Source organism: Bacillus rossius, chromosome 15 (assembly GCF_032445375.1).
Source record: "Bacillus rossius redtenbacheri isolate Brsri chromosome 15, Brsri_v3, whole genome shotgun sequence".
Classification (NCBI taxonomy): Eukaryota; Metazoa; Arthropoda; class Insecta; order Phasmatodea; family Bacillidae; genus Bacillus; species Bacillus rossius.
Genome location: NC_086342.1, coordinates 4306380 through 4325747, shown reverse-complemented (window position 1 = coordinate 4325747; position 19368 = coordinate 4306380). Strand labels below are relative to the sequence as shown.

The 19368-nt window shown below is 36.4% G+C and overlaps 1 protein-coding gene across 21 annotated transcripts in view; it reads left to right on the top strand.

Moving 5' to 3' along the window:
* The window catches only part of LOC134539349 (calcium-activated potassium channel slowpoke), a 223340-nt gene that overhangs the window by 169976 nt on the left and 33996 nt on the right, over nt 1–19368 (top strand). For 14 of the 21 annotated variants that reach the window (XM_063381318.1, XM_063381306.1, XM_063381322.1 and 11 more), the window contains 3 exons: nt 1383–1412; nt 4885–5011; nt 16075–16249. In XM_063381318.1, the coding sequence (XP_063237388.1) occupies nt 1383–1412; nt 4885–5011; nt 16075–16249 (332 nt within the window). Of the gene's footprint in view, nt 1–1382; nt 1413–4884; nt 5012–10042; nt 10103–16074; nt 16250–19368 lie in introns of all 21 variants that reach the window. The other 7 variants (XM_063381309.1, XM_063381315.1, XM_063381302.1 and 4 more) reach the window with 1 other exon arrangement.

Sequence of the window (19368 nt, the reverse complement as noted above, 5' to 3'; positions counted from 1 at the left end):
AAAAGTAAAAATAAAAGGTGAACGAGAAATTGTACTCTGTCTAGTTATATGTAGTACGCAAGAAATATAATGGATAATACACAGGACACAAGATTCCAAACATTATTAAATTCATGTGATCCTTGAAGTATTATTGCAGTAGGGGGGTTTGTAGCAGGCAGATGTTAGACTGTTCCATCTGCATTGGTTTGTCATCACAGAAATTTGGGGCTCTGCTGTGATATATTTTCGACTTATTCCGTCCCCTGAATTCTCTGTTCTGTATATACAACTAAAAGTTTACATCAGCTGATTTTGGCTCTTTTTCTGTGCTTTTTTTGTATTTACATTTTCTTTGTTCGTTTTTCTGGTTTTCTCTGTGACGTACAGTACAACATAGCAATGGCATATGTCCAAAATTAAGATTTTCGTTGATTGCAAGAATCATTCAAAGAACGTATAAGTAGTAATAACTGAAACAATACTCTGATTAATTTTTACATGTGAAAACCAATGGCTATAGAACCATCTGTATGACGTACTTTTTTTCTGGTGTGTTCATTGGCCAACCACACTGCTTAAATTTTCCACAAACGGAGGTGTACCCAGTGTGCATTTTCTGGTGCAAGGAGGGGTGTGTTTGTACTAGGCTTCAGACCTCTGAAGAAATATGCATATTTTTGTTTTAGTTTTTGTTTGTATGATTTTGTATGTAGTATTACCTTCATTTCTCACATTTTTTCCAAAAAGTTATAATGGGTAGTAACACTGTTTAGATGAAGTGTGCATGTGTTTGTTTGCAGTGATGTTTTTAGTTTAGCATTTGTTTTGTGTTTGATATAATAACTGTGTTTATTGGATGGTCCAAAGAGAATTTCATAAAATTTCATGTAATATTTCACATCGTGAGCTTGATTCTTTACTTCGGGTATCTACTTTCTAACGTTACGGGTAAACTCCGCTTGCTGTAGGTATTTTTTGGTACTTGAACTAAGGGTCTGTAGTTTTTCTTTGGTCCATTCTCATTTAATTAACTAAAATTTGCATGAAGACATTTCTGGTATGTCGGAGCTCATTGAAATTTGACTTTAACCAGTGTTTACTAATAGTCGGTGTTTTGAAAACTAGTTGCAGTGATAGCTAAACATACGTTAACCATGCAGTGCTAGTAAAATAGTCCACTTCTGACATTAGGTCATTGTTTAAAAAAAAAAAAATTATGAGTGAGAAGGAAGTTCAATACAGTGTCATTTCCAAGCTGAAAAATCCATCGGTTACATGTCAAATTCTCGGAGGGCAGTCTCTTTGTGTTAGGCGATGTCAAACTTGGGCTCCTCTCGTAAATACACGGTTACGTGCTTTCGTAACCTTGCACGGCCTCATGAAGTTTGTTTTGTTTCCAGGTGAAGTCGGACGAGAGAAGGACGATGCAAGTAAGTGAACACCAGTGTTGCCGTCAGGAAGGTTGCAAACAAGTTTGTGACTGTAACACACACGAATTAGCTTCTGTGTTTTTTATAATAAGTTCATGGTTTGCAAGTTTTTACTTTTTAAGTATCCATTTAAAAGTAACTGAATCATTAAAAAAAAAGTGCCTACATTGGACTTACTTAAACAAATTACTAGCATGTTTACTGAGGGTTGCCTTACGCCTCAGTCTTGCTCACATGTTTTTTTTTTATTTCTTTATTTGGTTAAAAGGTCTGTTCCTGTTATTTCATCACTAAATCTCTCGAGCATTTTTTGATGTGTAACATCTTGGCTATCGGTATGTGGCATTCGGCTGGAGTAATTTTTAGTGGAATGAAATGTGTAACCACGTTGTTGCCGTCTGTGGCGCGTGGCACAAACCAAAATTCACAAAGTCAAAAAGAAACTTTAGACTATAGTATCAACTACTTAATGAATGTAAACAGTATTTTAATGAAATTCTTTGTCGAAAATCAGTACAAAGCCGGAGTTTGGTATTTATTGGTCTTTTCCAATTTTATCGGAGCTGTTTCATTATCATGTTAAAAATTTCATTCTGCAATAGGAATGATTTGATAGTTGACGAAGCTGCTCCGGCAACGAATTATAGCGGCGGGTGTGGAAACTACGTGTGATTCGCGTCAAGAAATGTAGTTGAAAACACAATTTGCGTACATATTTATCACACTCAGCATTATGTTAAAGAATTCTAAGTTGCATTTTGTGTTAGAGTTTCGTATTAAAAGTGTATTTGCAACACGAGAACTCAAGTATTTGCCAATTACCGAGGTTAGATGTTATACATCTCTGGCGAGTACCGAAAGACTCTCACACTTTTTTTTTTTTTTTTAGTAAAATACATATATTAAATGTTGTTTGCGAGCTGTAGCTACAAAACCTTTATTTAACTTTTTTACCTTTCTGAAATAACATTTATTAAATACCCGATTACATAAAATACAAGAGACTTACTGAGTAAATTTATTGGAATAGCCTATAAATAAGAGTACTGTAGTAATATAATATAGTAAAGTAATAGTAATGTAATAAAAGTAGCTTTCTTCCATTGCAACTTGATCATCAAAAATTCTGTGAATTAAAGCAAATTATAAAAATTTTAATGAAAGAGTGTTGGCTTGATTTTAGCCAATTATGATGCTTATTTTGGCTAATATCTGTATCAGTTAACTGTTCAGACAGATGGACACAATTTATAACCTTTTATAAATTGAGTACAGTCAAATTATAATTTTCAAATAATTTATTGAATTCAGTGAAGTTGAAAGTTTTTATTGGAAAGCATTTCACACACTATTAAAGAACTTAAACTGATAGTTGCACGTTTAATTAAAAAAAAAAATTATTGTTATGAGTGGGGAAAACAGATTCATAAGGATAGTTCAGTTAATTTTATAAATTTTTATTTGCTACTAATATTTACGTTACTAATTAAATCAACACATTTAATGTCTGTTCACAAATCACTAAGTACCTGTGAAGTCCTCGCTGGAGCTAGGCTCACCGGTGGTTCGCCCCTCACCACGCGCCTGTCCGCACACAAGAATCTCGTGCCACTCGCTCACACACGCACAGCCCCGTCGCTCCGCGTCGCGCCGCTCGCTAAGGGTTGAGGGGGGGGGGGGTTGTTTCTCTCGTCCTCCTCGCCCGAACTGGCACTTCACTCCGCTCGCCTGTTGGACTCTCGGAACTCCCGAGGAGGCCGGCGTCGCCGCTTTCATGCCCTCGGCAGCCTTTCTGGAACCGACTGGAGTGATCGTGACGTGTCGCAACATCCTGGGCTCGAAGCATCCAGCATAACAACGCTTGTTCATGCCACTCCACACGGGATACCCAGGCCGCCAGGGGATGTAGGAAGGAGGGTGCAGCAAGGGGAGGCGAGGGCATGCACACGTGACATTAGTTGTTAAACTTAAATAACACTAAAAAACTTAATGATGTTAAACTTAAATAACACCAAAACAACTTAATGATATTAAAATTTAATGAATTTTTGTATGCAAAACATTTTTTTTTTTAGAAATATATCATGTTTCAGAAAATCTATTTGATTTTCTGATTGCCCTAAAGCACTAGAGCCATTCCGAATTCAGTTTGAGAAGATTTAGAACTAGACCTTTAGATTTAATGGAGAATTTTGACTCCTTTTGAAAGACGAAAATGGTCGTAGTTACTGCATTTGTAGCATTTTGTGCGATTCACTCAAAAGGGTTGACTCTGAAAAACACGATGCAACCCAATGCAAACTTGACTGTGAAATTCCTGTAAAGGCCCTGTCGAGATCAACATTAGTATTTCAGTAACACCACTCAGTATCACACAACCAGGAGTGGATCCAGAACCCCCCCCCCCTCCCCCCCTTCCCCCCTTTTTCCTTTTCCCCAGAAGTGTAAAATATTCACTAGTTAATATGACTCCTGATGTAATAAACAGGTATTATACTAGGTCCAAACTCTTGTTCTGCCCCCCCCCCCCTTCCCCCTCATCACAAGGAAGTCAATCCCGGATCAACCCCTGATACAACAGTAGAATTACATGTTATTCCATGTAACAAGCTGCAATCATACATCATATTAAGCATTTACACAAGTCCAGTTTTAGTATTAAGTACGAGTTCACTCTCTTGTTTTACTCTTGCCCAATAACTGTGTTTCTTTATTAAAAAAACCATGATAACGTTTCCAGTTTTTAGCCAATCGAAAGCTTCTGAACGTCCTACTGTGTCATCATTTGAGAACTTATTTAAATAAAATAAGAAAATGCGTTACGTCAACTAGGTTGTACCGAATATGATTTTCTTTTTTTTTATTATGTTCGCGCAATGAAGTTAAGCTATAAATAGGGACCGGAAAAATTCGCGGGTTCAATGACCTGCAGGATGAACTCCACAGTTCTACGTACACTCGGTCAGATGCCACCCACTCATTGGCTGCTGTCTTGTGTGACGTCCCAACGTAGCAGCCTGTGATTCGATAAAGCTTTGGTTGGGTGTTTCTAATTGGCCCAGAGTCATCCAGGTGAGTTGTGAACCAATAGCAGAGGCAGCACTGAGGTATAACAATTTGTATTTTAGCCTATCGCGAAATGAATTCACGAATTTTTCCGGTCTATAGCTATAAACATCTCTGTGAATTTGAAAAGGAGAAAAAAAAAATATTTTATTCATTTCATTTTGCTGTTCCTGTGCTATTTAGGATTTTATTCTGTTAATAATATTTTTTTCCCATTTTATATTTACACACTACCAATTACGGCAGCATTAATTTTTCAAAGAATAAAACAAAGTAATGGGTTTAGGTTTGCGACAGTTGTGGCCGGGCGGCCGTGCTGCGCGAGCGTGAGTGCTCGTCGCTGTGTTGTGTCCGGAGCTGCTGGAGGCGTGCTTGTCGGGACGTGGCCGGGTGTGCTGTGTCGCAGTGATGAGGAACCACCGCGGCCTGCCCACGTCGCTGGTCAACTCCACCAAGCAGGTGAACAAGGTGAAGCCGAGCGTGAACCGCAGCACGCCAGACCACCTCTCGTCGCCCAGCCAGCAGACGTACAGGTACTGGGCGCTCCCAGCGCCGCGCGCGTGTGTGTTTGGGACGCGCGCCGAACAGGGGCGTAGCCGGGGGAGAGGGATTTAGGGGTTCAACCCCCCTCCCTCTTAGCACCAAATATTTAATTAATTTCTTATTCATCACTCAAACAAATTTCATATTTAAATTAATAAAAATTTTATCCATTACAATATTTAAATTTTAGTACCGGAAACTGCTAAAATAGCACTATTTTACACCTTAAAATCCAAGTTTTCCCGGGGGAGGACCCCCGGACCCCCCACCGCTTTAATACGGGGGGGGGCCATGCTTCTTAACAGCCCCCATACACAAATCCTGGCTACGCCACTGGCGCCGAACAGTGTGATTTTCCAGTGTGACCGTCGAAACTACCACAACGTGGATTAAGCATTCGATGCAAAATAACGAGTGTTTGCAACACCGGGTTATGGTGCATTCTTTCAATTATTAAAATTATGATGCCAGGTTTGTTTTTTAGGCTTTGCATTGTGGCCTGGGCCGAATCCACAAAATTTTCTGGTTCGAATTTTTTTTTTAGTTATATATTTTAGAGTATGAAACTGTGTTTCAGTCAGTAATTGGTTTTATTGCAAGTTTTAATATTTTTATTCACGGCAGCTCAAATAGGTAGGTGAATGTAAGCTGCCACATGTACGCAGCTGTCTCGCAAGTTCGCAGATATTTAAATGATTTTGTTTTAGTTATCTTTTGTGGTCAGTTATCTTGCGTCCAGTCGAGCTGCTGCGGCGAGCGCATGAGAAACTAATTAGTGTTTGGGACAGTGCCGATAGTGCTGCGCTAGTTTCTGACTGTTGTTAAGTGGTGCAACAGAGGCCAAACAGATGGTGAGGCTGAGGAATAAAAAAAATGGCATGTGAAGTGGATGAGAGGTGTCTGCTCGGAGCGGCGAGGGAGTTGAATTCGGGCCAGGGAGCTGTGAACATGCGGGCGACAAGCTCTACGCATGCGAGCACGTACCGCAGGCGAATTGAGTAGCGGTCGCCGGGAGTGTGCGGTTAAGTCTTCAGCCATGGCCATAGCATAGACGGTTATAGTTTTTGTTGCATTTCAACATCACGGCAATGCATGCAGAATGTATGCAATTTACGTCTTTTAGGAGAGAAACTGTAAGTCAAAATATTTCAATATAATATTGCTCGCCTCAACTTTACCCCGGAGCCGATGGACTGCAGTGAAACAGGTGGGACGTCGAACTTTACCCAGTATTTAAATTCATGGCCGAGCAGGAGAAATGCTATGATAAGAATTACGTCCACGTTTTAATCTAAAATTGCTGTGCAATTTTGGACAATTACGAATTATAACTTTTCATTTTGATGCCTGCACAAGTCCCTCTTGATTAGAGAACTATTAGCTGCTATTTTCTGCGTGTTCACAAGTTTGGAAATATGTTAAGCACACTGAATATTTACTGTGTTACAAATAAAAAAAAATGATTTGGTAACAATTACAATGTAATATAGAACTTTATGAGACTTTAGTGATTTGTTAGGGAGGCAATATAGTTTGAATATTTAAATGATTTTACTCATAAAAGTTCTGGCCGATGTTTAGGGAATAAATTTAATCCAGGCATTATTTATATTGATTAATATTTGGTATTTTTTTCCTTGAGCTGCCGCCATTTTTGCCTTTTAGCATGAAAAAAAGTATTGTAATATAAATATATATACTTGAATATTAATGATGCGTATTTTAGGTAAATAATAAAGCATAATTTTAATGGACTTGTTAATGACTTTATTGATATGTGTATGTCTTATGGTAACAGCCATTTGGAGTTTATGTATTAGTATATCGCGAGTTATTTTGAATAAACCTGCGCATGATATAACAGAACTTGGTAAAGGTTAGTGTACATTTTCTCCTGGTTCCACGCAGTTCTCCTTAATACTCTCTCTGTCAATCTTTGTTTGTTTTTAGGACCATCGTTCAGGGAATTTGCAGGTGTTTTTTTATTGGGGGGGGGGGGGGAGGATTGTACTTAGTTGAGTTTAGCTACATACTGTATCTATGCACAACGCCTGATGGAAAGCGACGAAATTGTGCTCCAATGCAGGTCAAAAGAAGATGTAACCAGCAGGGGAGTCTACAGCATCTCTTAGCCAGCGAGATTGTGAGATGGATGTGACCTTTTATTTAAAAATGCCATTATCTATTTGATCAAATGTTTCTCGCACTTTACTTCAATTTTTAAACATTCAACAGCTCTCTCAAAGACACGTTTAGCATTAAAAAAAAACCTTATTTACACTAACCTGTAGGGGCCATAATTTTTGTTCCATTACTTTCTGACGTTTGTGACAACCAAACTGACCGCAGTGTTTATTTGAACAAGTCTACTATTCATTGCAGTTACCATTGTGTACAAACGCTGGTGGATTCATGAGATTGTGAAGGAAGGGGAGTTTGTGTTCCGAAACTAAAAGGTTTTCTCAGAACTGGGATTGGAAGGTGTGAGGAAGGAAGGGAGGTGTGTGCAGGTGTGCCCGAGAGTCTGGTAGGCCGAGCGGGTGAACACACTGCCTCTCGTCGGACTGCGACGCTGGTCCCCCCCCTCCCCCCCCCCCTCTCCACCACCACTTCCCCGAGGTGTCTCGGCTCGGCAGACAGGCGTCAGCTGTCGTGTCAGACGCAGAACATTTTTGCAAGACGTTTAGTCGAGGAACTATTTTCCTTGATATTTCGCCAACGTAATGACGTGTGTACCGCGGTGTGAATATGTTCTGTTGTTCCCAAGTTTGTGGGTATTCAACCTTTTTTTTTTTGTGTGATCCCTAAAGTGCTCAGATAAGCCAGGTAGGAACCAACCCAGCGGCAGAACGGCTTCGCAGATGCGATTGCTCACGTCGAAGTAAGTGTGGCTGGAAGCTCGGCACTTGTCGCGCCAGCAATGTTTTTGCCTGTCTGCGCACGCACTTAAAATACGATCAAGTTGGTCACAGGATGGAAAAGGACGAATACAAAGAAATGTAACCAAATGTATTGACTTATTTCAAAGTTCATTTTTAAATATGATATTTAGTTCTAATACTTACAGAAAGGGATATCTGTAAATGTAATGTGTGATGCTAATGATATTCTGAACTTCAGTAGTTCAGAAGCGTGAATACCATTTCTGGTCACTAGTAATATGCATAAGTTAATAAAGAGATGATTGTGTTTAATTATTTGTGGTTTGTGTTTGGATAAAGTGGCATCTTGTGGCGGTGAGCCACATTTATTTTATTATATTGTCTAGTAATCAATTTTTATTTTATAGTCTGAATATCCCAGGGAATTTGTATGGCTTCATTGTTTTTATTTTTAAAAAATACACCTCTGTCCATACTTGAAAGAGTATCAGTTTGAAGCAGCTAGGTTCGTGGAAAAAAATTCAGTTATGTACGTACGTAAAAAATAAGTGACTATTCTGCAATTTTATTAGTACAATCAAAGCATCCACCAAAAAAAAAGATATGTTGCATTATTATCTGTTTGTCAAATGTAGGGTGGCCACCCTTTTGACAGGTGGAGCCCTTTGCAGTAAATTAAAAAAAAATCTAGAGGGCTGATTCATCTCTTGTGTGGTCTTTCAAGTATCTACAATAAATATTTTTCCTTGCAATGATGGTTTATGACTACATGACTACATGCATTTGAGCATTCTATCAGTTAAACCAAAATTTTCATCTGTAGCATTTGAAAAGTATGAATTATAAAGAGAAATCTTGCCAGAATTGTTTATATTCTTTGATTTCAACTCGGTACATCAGTCAAGTAATTATATCCTGTTATGGAGAGCCTTTGTCCAAGGCTTTTGACTAAAAATGGCCGCAAGTCGCAGGTTGGTCACAACAGGTCTAGTGTAGTGCTCTTGAGTTAAATAAATTAAATCATAAAAGTTATTTAATAATGATGAAATTGTCAGTTAAAATTTTTTCAAAGGATTGTAAAATTGTTGACTCTGATTTAAATGAAGGTATTTTCATAAACTGAGATGTTCAGTGTGTTGAACCGCAGCTATGCATGGTTCGGTTGGGAAGCCTACGAAGCACGATGACTTCTCAGCGTGCCCAAATATTTACCTTCATGTAACTTGGATGCCCGATCAGTTCCGAAGTTTATTGAAGTTCACCCGCTCACTTTTGCAACTTCGGTAGCAACTGTTGTATGGTTAGCTACAATAAAAATACTGTGAAGTCGTGTGAGTATTTGGTAAGGTTTGCTATATTACAAACACGAGTACATACTATAAAGTACTAACTATCTACATTTCAATGTGTAATTCCAAACCACAGTATTTTTAATGGAACTTACTTAACCTAACCAACCATCATCTCTTTTAAAAGTATTTAAATGTAGATTCTGTAACCTAACCAACCATCCACGTTATTGAAAGTATTTTAAAATGTAGCTAACCTGACTAATTGTCCATAATATTTAAAAAAATATATATATTTTGTAGCTAACATAACCTAGCAAACCATTCCCACAATATCTCAGAATTGTAATATTTACATCTAACCGCACACCACTCATTAAATGGCAAATTACTAACATGTTGTAATTTTTAATTTTATTTCTTGAAAAGTAGCTTTGTTTCAGAATTATCAGTATCTTAACCAATCAACCAAATACAGCACATATGCTATATTTGGAATTTCAAATTAAAATCCACAATTTTTAAATTGTAGGTAAACAAAACGAGGGAAAAAGTGACAGGTGCTGATATTAATGTCCCTCTCATCATGTAGCAGCTGTCAGCAGGCACAGTAGGGAGGGACACGTAGAATAAAAATTCCAAGTTACGCGAGGATAAATGTTGGGGCTTGCCGAAAAGACTGCGAAATGTAGGTTTCTCCGGTTCCGTGGGCCGGGTGGTGAGTTGAGCCAGAGCGTGGCGTGGCATCGCGAGGTGTGGTGGTGGTGGTGGCGGCGGTGGCTGAAGTGCGGTGACGAGCGACGTGATTGGCCGGAGCCCTTGGCAACAGTGCTGTTTAATGTCGTTGCAGGCCTCAAGAGGAAGCGGGCTATGCTGGCTATCACCTTGCCTACGAAGTAAAAAAACTCATGTATGCTTCCATCTCTTTTCTACACTCTCTCTCTCATGTCTGTTAGATAACCTCTTGTTGGAAATCCGCTCTCTTTTTTCTTTGTCTCTCTCCTCACTTTGTTTCATCTCTTGTTTTTTTATTTACCGTAGGCATGCTACTGCAAATGGCTGGCTAAGCATTGCTGAAATAGTTGCATCGCCTCCTAGCAGATGGAAAGTGCATGCTTGTTGAAACTATTTATGTAGTGTGTGTTTATGTATTTATTACCAGTTGTATTTGTTTTCTCCAATTTGTTGTGGAGCATTTTTGTGGTTGGCGCCATTTTGACTTTAGAGTGGAAACTGCTAGAAATGTTTATTTACGGTTTTAATTAAATTCTTCCAAAGTTATTCCATTTATAAGAAATATTGTATTTTACTGTTTGATAAATATTCAGTTTTTATAATTAAAAATACTTAATAAGTTCTTAAAGTGACTTAACACTTGAATGTTTGGCCACTTGAATGGCTCCCTGCCACACCACTGTTCTTGCTTCCTGTAGACTGAGAGTGTTCGAGTGTTCTCTGTTACGTGGTAAATGTTTCTCTGTGTTGATGTCAGCACTGCTTGTCTCCTCCCACTCTTCGACCTCCACTGTCTCGCGCCGCCTTCGTTGCGACATGTTCACACTAAAATGCACAGATAATCGGTCACTCAAAGCGTGATGGAGTGAAAGGTAAACAGTATAAACCTGCCATAATTTTGAATGTTGTACGTATGTACATAATATTAGTGTTTTCACTTCACTTATCTTCCCAGCCAATAAAATAAACACACAGATAGTTGTGCATGACAGTAGCACAATACTTTAAAACTTAGCTGTGAATTATTTATCACTAAAACATTTAATGTACTTCAAGTAAATAGACACCCTCTTAGCTAAAGGAAACTTATATATTCGTAACTTGCAAATCAGCAGTAGTTATTACAACTAATATTGATATATAGTAAATAAACCTACTAAAAATTTATCTCATGTATGGTTATAATGGACAAGTAATGTTATAATAATATATAAAATTATATATTTAGTAGCAGTAAATAAACAATGCAGATACATTCACATCACATTTTTTCCTCTCCTTTTTTTAATTTTCAGCATAATTATCTTCATAAACAGCAGTTCCATAATTATTTCCCATGGGTTTTGGGAAACTAATTTGCATTGTAATCTACACAAAATAGCAATTTAAAAACATAGAGGTAAATTATGAAAATTATCAAGTTGGCAACAAGTAAACCTTCTAAATTTTCGAAACAATCTTTCTGAATAAAAGATAAATTTTTTTTTAAGTGTACAGTGTATATCCAAAAAGCTTTTGTATGATTTTGTTTTGATGAAGATTTTTCAGTTTATTTTTATAGTCTTATAGATAGATATAAGAAACTAATTTTGAATATTAAATTTGACAGTAAAACTTATTTATTTCTATAATTACTTGTATTATTTTCAACATTTCTTCAAAGTACGGTCAGTAGTGTGTTGTACTATTAATTTTCAGACGATGGTCAACCGAGGGTCTTTACCTGTGGGGCCTTTCAGAAGACATGTGTAACATAATTGCTATTGAAAAATTATTTTTCAATATTTTAATCTAGTTATTTGTTGCTAAATACAATTTAACAAATTTAAAATTTAAAAACAATGTAGTTGTGCTAAGTGAGGGATAGGTGTATTTGTGATTTTATTTTACATTTGATTATCAGTTAAAGGTTTGTATAGTCTGGCAGGGTTTTTGCTGGGTAAATTTATTTTGATCAATCTTAATTTTTTTTGTTGAATGTAATCTTACATTAAGAAGCTTTTCATGATATATATATATATATATATATATATATATATTTTTTTTTTTTAAATTTTACTTTCATAAAATTGGTGACATTTGCACAGCCTTAGTAGACTTAAACTCACTCTCCTAAAATATTTATTTATGCAAGAGATAGAAGTAGAAATTTGTCTCATGTTGTGGACCCGCCTACAACTGCTTATATCTTTGTCAAACAATGCTCAAATTTTAAATGACTTAACAAAATTCAAGATTTATTTAATTTATTTCAACCTCGTGATGACAAAATTTGTTCGATAGTGTTAACTAGTTGATTCATTCTTGAACTTTTTTTGTTACTAAAGGTATTCTCTCAAAACCATTTAAATTGAAGAAATGTTGAAAGCTATTTCAGAAGCATTGCTGTTGTGACTTAGATATCTCTAAATGCTTATTTTGTGTTCCTTCATGCGTTGTCGTATGCTGAAACAAAATACTCTTTGATACTTGTTTTCTCAATTTTATTTTAATAGATTTTTTACACCCACTATGGCTGGCATACACACTGCAGCTACTCTTGTCTTCTCGCAAACAGCATGACTCAATACCATTCTATCGCACCTAACTTTTTTATTTTCCGTCTTTCCTCTGTCACACATTTCTATTTTCTTGAAATACTTCCAACTTGAGCCTCGCCTTTCCTATTTTCTTGTCCGAAGACACGAATCTACGTAAAACATACATTTTTTTAAGAGAATTTAGTTCTTGAACGTTTACAGTCTTATAGTTTTCAGATTATTCCGAGGTGGAACTTGTCTACGTAATGTTTTTTTTTTAGTGTGTTTTAGCTCTACGTTCTGCAGCAGTTCGTTCATTGCGCGTACTCTTCACTGGGCCAATAAGAAACTAGATTGCCTTTTTTCTGGATAGTTTAACTTTTATCATTAAGCTAAAAAGTTTACTCATTTTATAAAAAAAATTTGGTTCCCTTCAGTGCTTGGAATTGTCAGTTAAGCTATCGGATGAGGTTAATAAAAGGTGACTTATACATAAAAAAAAAAGTTGTGTTAGATACAAGTACGTATTATGTACTTAGTATTTATTTTAGAATTGGTATTTTATTTTTAAAAAAATTTCAACTGGTGCTGTTAGCTTATTTTATTTCATGACATTTTGTATAAGCACTAAACATTATTCTCTGTAGCAAGAGAACTGTAAAGCCTAACTAATCAACTTTTTTTTTAACTTGATATAAATATTTTTGCAATCTGCAATATGCTACAGGCTCTGTTTTTGAATGCATAGGCATACATTTTTTTTATTGCTGAGGGCAAAAAAAAGAGCAAACTGATAGCTCAAATAAATCCTGTTAGATTCATAATAGTATTTTTTTCTCTCTATCTTTTGGGATCCCAGGTTGTTTAAAACTGCTTACCCAAATTGTAGAAAAATTATCAACACCCAACTATGCTGCTGTATTGTGATGGTGATAGGGGTATGAGAGTTATGAAATCCTTGTGGAAGCAATTAAAAAAGAAGTCGATCATACTTGTATAAACAAAGCTGACAAATCTCACTCGCCTGCCATGTATAAGTAGGTACTAAACAATGACTAGCGTTGGCCATTTATCCAGAGTATCGCACACTGATTGTGGAGCGGCTGTGTAGGGTCTTGCAAGTGTGTAGAACATCGTGTACTATTTCTCAATGTTGTCCTTGTGTGTTGTATCGATGATGCGTGTGTGCGATGTGGATGTTTTGTGGAGGTCTCCCAGTATGTAGTATCGGTAAACGATGTACCCTGACCCTTTTCAAGCAGAACGTCACGTATTTGTATTTTTTTATTTTAATGTTAGTGGTAAAAAAAAATAGCCCGTACCCATTGCATTTTGCTTTCGATGTGTTTTACGGGAGTTTGCGACGCGTGTTGCACGTCATTGCAAGTTTTCATCTCTGAATTTATCGTTGAACAGATGTAGTTGGTGTGAGGCCAGGAATGTTTTCTAAATGAGTGTGGTAGGATGTATACTCGCTGTGGAAGTAGTAATATTTTATCATAACGTATCTTTAAACTTGTTTTGATGTGTATGAAGTGGACCCGATCAGTTCAGTTCGTAGTTGCCATCTGCAGCAGTTGGGCAAAACTTTACGGAGACGGAGGGGACTTTGTGTTGGCCTCTCGCTAACCATGGTGTTTCTCATTGGCGCGTGCTAGTTAATTGAACCGCTTAGATGTACTCAAACCAGCATGTAACACAATGCAGAATGCACTAAATTTGCACTCAAGATATAGGCTATAATTTATTGAGAGATAAACAATTCAAGCCAATTTTTTTTTTTTTCACAACAGAATAAAAAGCTTTGTTTGTGCATATTTTACCATTGTCCTGCATTTACCATGGCTCTGCATTGAAGTTTTGCCTGAGGCTGCAACTGCACATTGCGCCACGTAAGTCGTTGACTTGCGGCACGACTTTCGCCGCCCGCTCGACTCGCCCTTGATGCATGAACAAGGAGTTTGCCCAGAAACACTTCCATGCTAGGAACGTTAGTTTAGTTAATGGCCAGACAATGCAACTAGTATTTCGTCATGGCGAAGGAAGTATTTTACGAGCTAAAAGATTTTGGTTGAAATATGATAAACTTTCAAGGAATCCATGAAAATTAATATTTTTTGCATTATTTTGTAACAGTAGGCTCATAAACATGGACATCATAAACCAAAATTTCACATTTACTAAACACATTTGCAGTGTTCAAAGTGGATTATTCGAATATCAGTAAAAAATAGTTTGTGGAATATTCACACACACATTTGGTGTGTGTGAACATGTGTTTGTGCATACGTCCTCAGTGAGGTGTCAAAACTTCTGATGGCTTCAGACATTGGCAGAACTGATTGAAATGATTCAGCTGTTTGCATTTGTCCTCACCTGTTATAGTTGCCTCTTGCATGTACCAAAATGTTGTGGAAAATAGTGTTGCACTTGACTAAAAGACAAGTGAGTGAGTGCTCGTAAAATACCTCTTATTGCCCATAGTACCCCTTATAGCGTTCATTTATAGCACTTAACCTATGCTAATTTTGCTACATTTATCTTCCATGTATAGTGTCCGCTGTTTTGTGCACACACCTCCACAGTGTTAATGTTAATGTAATTGTTTTTATGATGAGAGTAAGTAAATGTTTTTGTAAGATAAGAAAAAGCATATCATAAGGCAGCTATAAAATTGATTTAAAAATGTAGTTTATAATTGAAAGTTTATATTTGAAGAAATAGTTTGTTTCCAAGGTTCGTTATGCCATTTGAGGCTGGTTTAGCCAAGGTCCTAACAGATTTTCCCCCTTTTTTTTTTTTTATTTCTCATTCAGAGAATTTGGTTGAAAAATATATATAATCTTACTACACTAAAATGCTCTTAAATATGTAATAAATTTGAAAACTTACGTTAATGGTAACTAAAATTTGTTTTTAAATAAAAAAAAAACTATTTAAAGGATTTAAAACATTATTCATTGTACACATGGTAAAACTAAGGTTCAGCTTAATTACTTTAGCTCTGCTTTATCATGGAGTGTAATCGAAGTAAACTTGTATTCCACTTGTTCTATTTTTCAACTTTTTTTTTTAGAGCTAGATATTTAGACAGTCTGTTTCAAGGTCATTACTGTATTAAAGTTCCCCTTTGTTTAGGTCCGTTTTTTTTTACCATCTTTTTTTTCAGGGCCGTTAATTTTTAATATGCTGCCTTTTTTTTTTTTCTCTCGGAGCAAACCAATTTTTTTCCGAGACGCTCAATGTGTTGTTACTGGCTGCAACGATATGATATCAATGACCGCCTATTTATTTTCTCTTTATTTGAATTTTTGGTTGACATTATCGCACCCTGAGTACAAGACTATCGTATACTCAAAAATCAGTGCAGCACTATCACAACTCAAGATGCCATAGTCTAGGACACATTCCCATATAATGTTTTCCAGAGTGCAACACTGCATTATTTTGCCGCGAGTCCCCGTGGAAAGTGGATATGATATAGCGATAGTCTTGCGGTGCCCAGATAATGATGTTTCCCTGCTCGTGGTAAAGATATCTCGTGAGTTACGTCGGTCTTGTACTCGGGGTCTCCCTGCACAGGGGAGCGGTGGCGGGGGCGGGAACGAGCGCACCGCGGCTGTTGCAGGCCGACCAGCCGCAGCTCGGCCGGCAACAGCAACTCCAACAACGGCGGCGGGCTGCAGGTGGGCATCGCCGACGACCAGGCCAAGGACTTCGACTTCGAGAAGACGGAGATGAAGTACGACTCGACGGGCATGTTCCACTGGGGGCCCGCCCGGAACCTCGAGGAGTGCATCCTGGTGGGTCGTGACCGCCGACGAGCGGGGAACAATTTTTTTTCGAAATCAAAACGAGGGGCGAAACGGTCAGGGGCGAAGACAGGGGGGGGAAGGTGTTTTAGGGGTTCAAACCCCCCTCCCCCTCCCCCTCCTCTTAGCACCAAATCTTCATTTAAATTTCTTATCCATCACTCAAACAAATTTCATATTAAAAATTAATAAAAAATTTTTTACCAGTACAATATTTAAATTTAAGTATGTACCGAAAACTGCTGAAATAGCACTATTTTACACCTTAAAATCCAAATTTTCCCGGGGTAGAACCCCCGGCCCCCCCGGCTTTAATACAGGGGGAGGGGCATGCTTCTTAACACCCTCCCGTACACAAATCCTGGCCACGCCACTGAAAACTGTTATATATATCCCTCTTTTCCTCCCTCCACAAATGAAATTCTGCATACCTTCTTGAAAACAACATATTTTTTTCATCTTTTACTTTTATCTATCATATAAGAAGTATCCTTACATATGATGAAAGCAACGTAAACAGCCACGTGACGGTGTCTTATTAATAGGGACGAGATTACATGGTGAATTGTGATGAAACCGCTGAAATAACACCATAAAGCATGTCACTTTAACACCATGAAACACCAAAATTTATCTAAGAAAAATAAAGTCAATAAACAATTTAACAAAACTTAACTAAAATTACAAACAAAGGTAAATCTGTATTGTACGGATTAGCGCCAAAAAAAATCGTACAAATATGAAATAACTTTCATTATATGCTCTTTTACGTCCTATTTTCAAAACTGCCTGCGGAGATTAAAAATTCCAATTACTTTTGGAGATATCGCCGTTCTTATTTTGCAATACAAGCCCTATGTAATCATTCAACAGACGCCATTTTATATTTTGCCGTGTGTGCGTGAATGCCTAAATAACAGAAATTTTCCATTAGGTAAGGTTAGTTACATGATAAATACTTCAAAATAAACGGAAATTAATAATAATATCAATTAATTTTACTTGTATAGTTTTAAGTATTTATAATGTAACTGACCTGACCTAACAAAACGGGACAAAGGTAGATTAGGTCAGGTCAGCTACAGTATAAATACTTTGAAACTGAACGGTCATTAAAAATAATAAAAATTAATTTTAATGGTTGTTTAGTTTTAAAGTATTTATAATGTAGCTGACCTGACCTAACAAACCGGGAAAAAGGATGAACAGTAGGAACTCACGTAATTTTCTTTTTACGTGATGTAGTCGTTCAACTACGTCGCGAAAAAAAAAAAAAATCATTCTTGTAAACAAGCAACAATGGTGAAACGCGGGAAGCCTACGATTCACTCATCCTTCTGGACATACCAGAATACTCACGTTGGCAAGCCTTTCAACAGACGAGAGGCAAACGCCCGATCGTGCATCTTCGGTTTTTTGTTTTTTTTTGTTTATTGTAAATAAATATGCAACTCATGAAAACTAATGGTCAATTAGGTTGTTAGCTACATTATAAATACTTCAAAACATTGTGGATGGTTGATTTGGTTAGGATAGCTACATTAAAAATACTGTGAAATCATGTAAACGGTTTCCTAGTGCTGGATAGCTACATATTAAAATGTTATTTGCTAAGCAACCATAAAATGATTTTACAGTTTTTTTAATGTAGCTATACTTACCTAATATAACCAACCATCCACAGTGTTTTAAAGTATTTTTAATTACTTCTTGCTAATTTTAAGAAAAGAAGGCTTGCCAACGTGAGTATTCGGGTATGTCCAGAAGGATGAGTGAATCGTAGGCTTCCCGCTCAACGCCGCAGCAGTGCACAAAAGGAAATTAAAAAATTCAATATCTCCTAAAGTATTTGGAATTTCTGATCTCCGCCAGGTTTAATTAAAAGAGGAAGTTAAAGAGCACAGAATAAAGGTATTTTCGGATTTTTAAATTTTTTTTTAAAAAAAATCGCCAAAAAATGAATATTAAAAAATTCGATATCTCCAAAAGTAATTGGAATTTTTTATCTCCGCAGGCGGTTCTGAAAAGAGGACGTAAGATAGCATATAATGAAAGTTATTTCATATTTGTACGATTTTTTTTGGCGCTAATCCGTACAATACAGATTTACCCAAACAAATTTTAATTATAGTAAATTAATTGAAAGTAATTTATTTCAAATGTTTTTTTTTTTTTTTTATCAAAATGTATGAACTGTTGATCTTGCATCTCATTAGTACATAACATGTTTTTGCATTAATGATGTTGGGACATTTTTCAAACACACATAAATTTGCAAAGTTGTTTCTATTTTACCTGAGAAGTTGTTCTAGATGTGCTTATTTTTTATTACTAATGATTCTATTATGTTAGTGCATCATGTGTCAGTCATAATGAGACTATTTTGGTGGAATATGTAAGAAGAAATGTTTTAGTTTCATATTTTTGTTGAATAATACACTATTTTTATAATTTAAAAAAATTTATAAAAATAAAAATGAAAACACCGCCTGTTTTAAAAAAAGTAATTGACCTGAAATAAGACCATATAATCTTGTCCCGACGTACGTATTCAATTATTCAGTTGAATGATTGTCTTTTGATTGAACAAACGATATTCTTCTTGTTTGTGAAAGGGGAATGTGGTGAATAATTTTTGAATATATCTGGTCCAACTATCAAGACTTCTCAACTATGGGCACAGAATAAGCAGAATCTAATCCAGAAACATAATCTATATTGGAGATGATATAGATCCATAAAAGAAAAATTTCATGCTTTATTTTTAATAACCAAGTCTCTTTCCAATGATAAGGTTAATTCACAGTACATCCATGGAAGTATTAAAATGATAAGATTATCCACTAATCCACTACAGTGATCGTTTAACAAGGAGAAAAAAATGCAAACATTTACAATAAAGTAAAAGCACTACATATACAATATGTTTCACGAGGCCATGTAAAATTTTTTATCATCCAATTTACATGGGCCGTGAAATAGGGTAATTAATTTTTAGTTATTCAAACATTCTTAAAATTTAATGCAAAGGTTTTTTTATTAACTGTAGCATAGATTTTTTTTTAGTTTTGTTAACTCTAGGGCTTCATCATTAAAAATACGCAATTAAC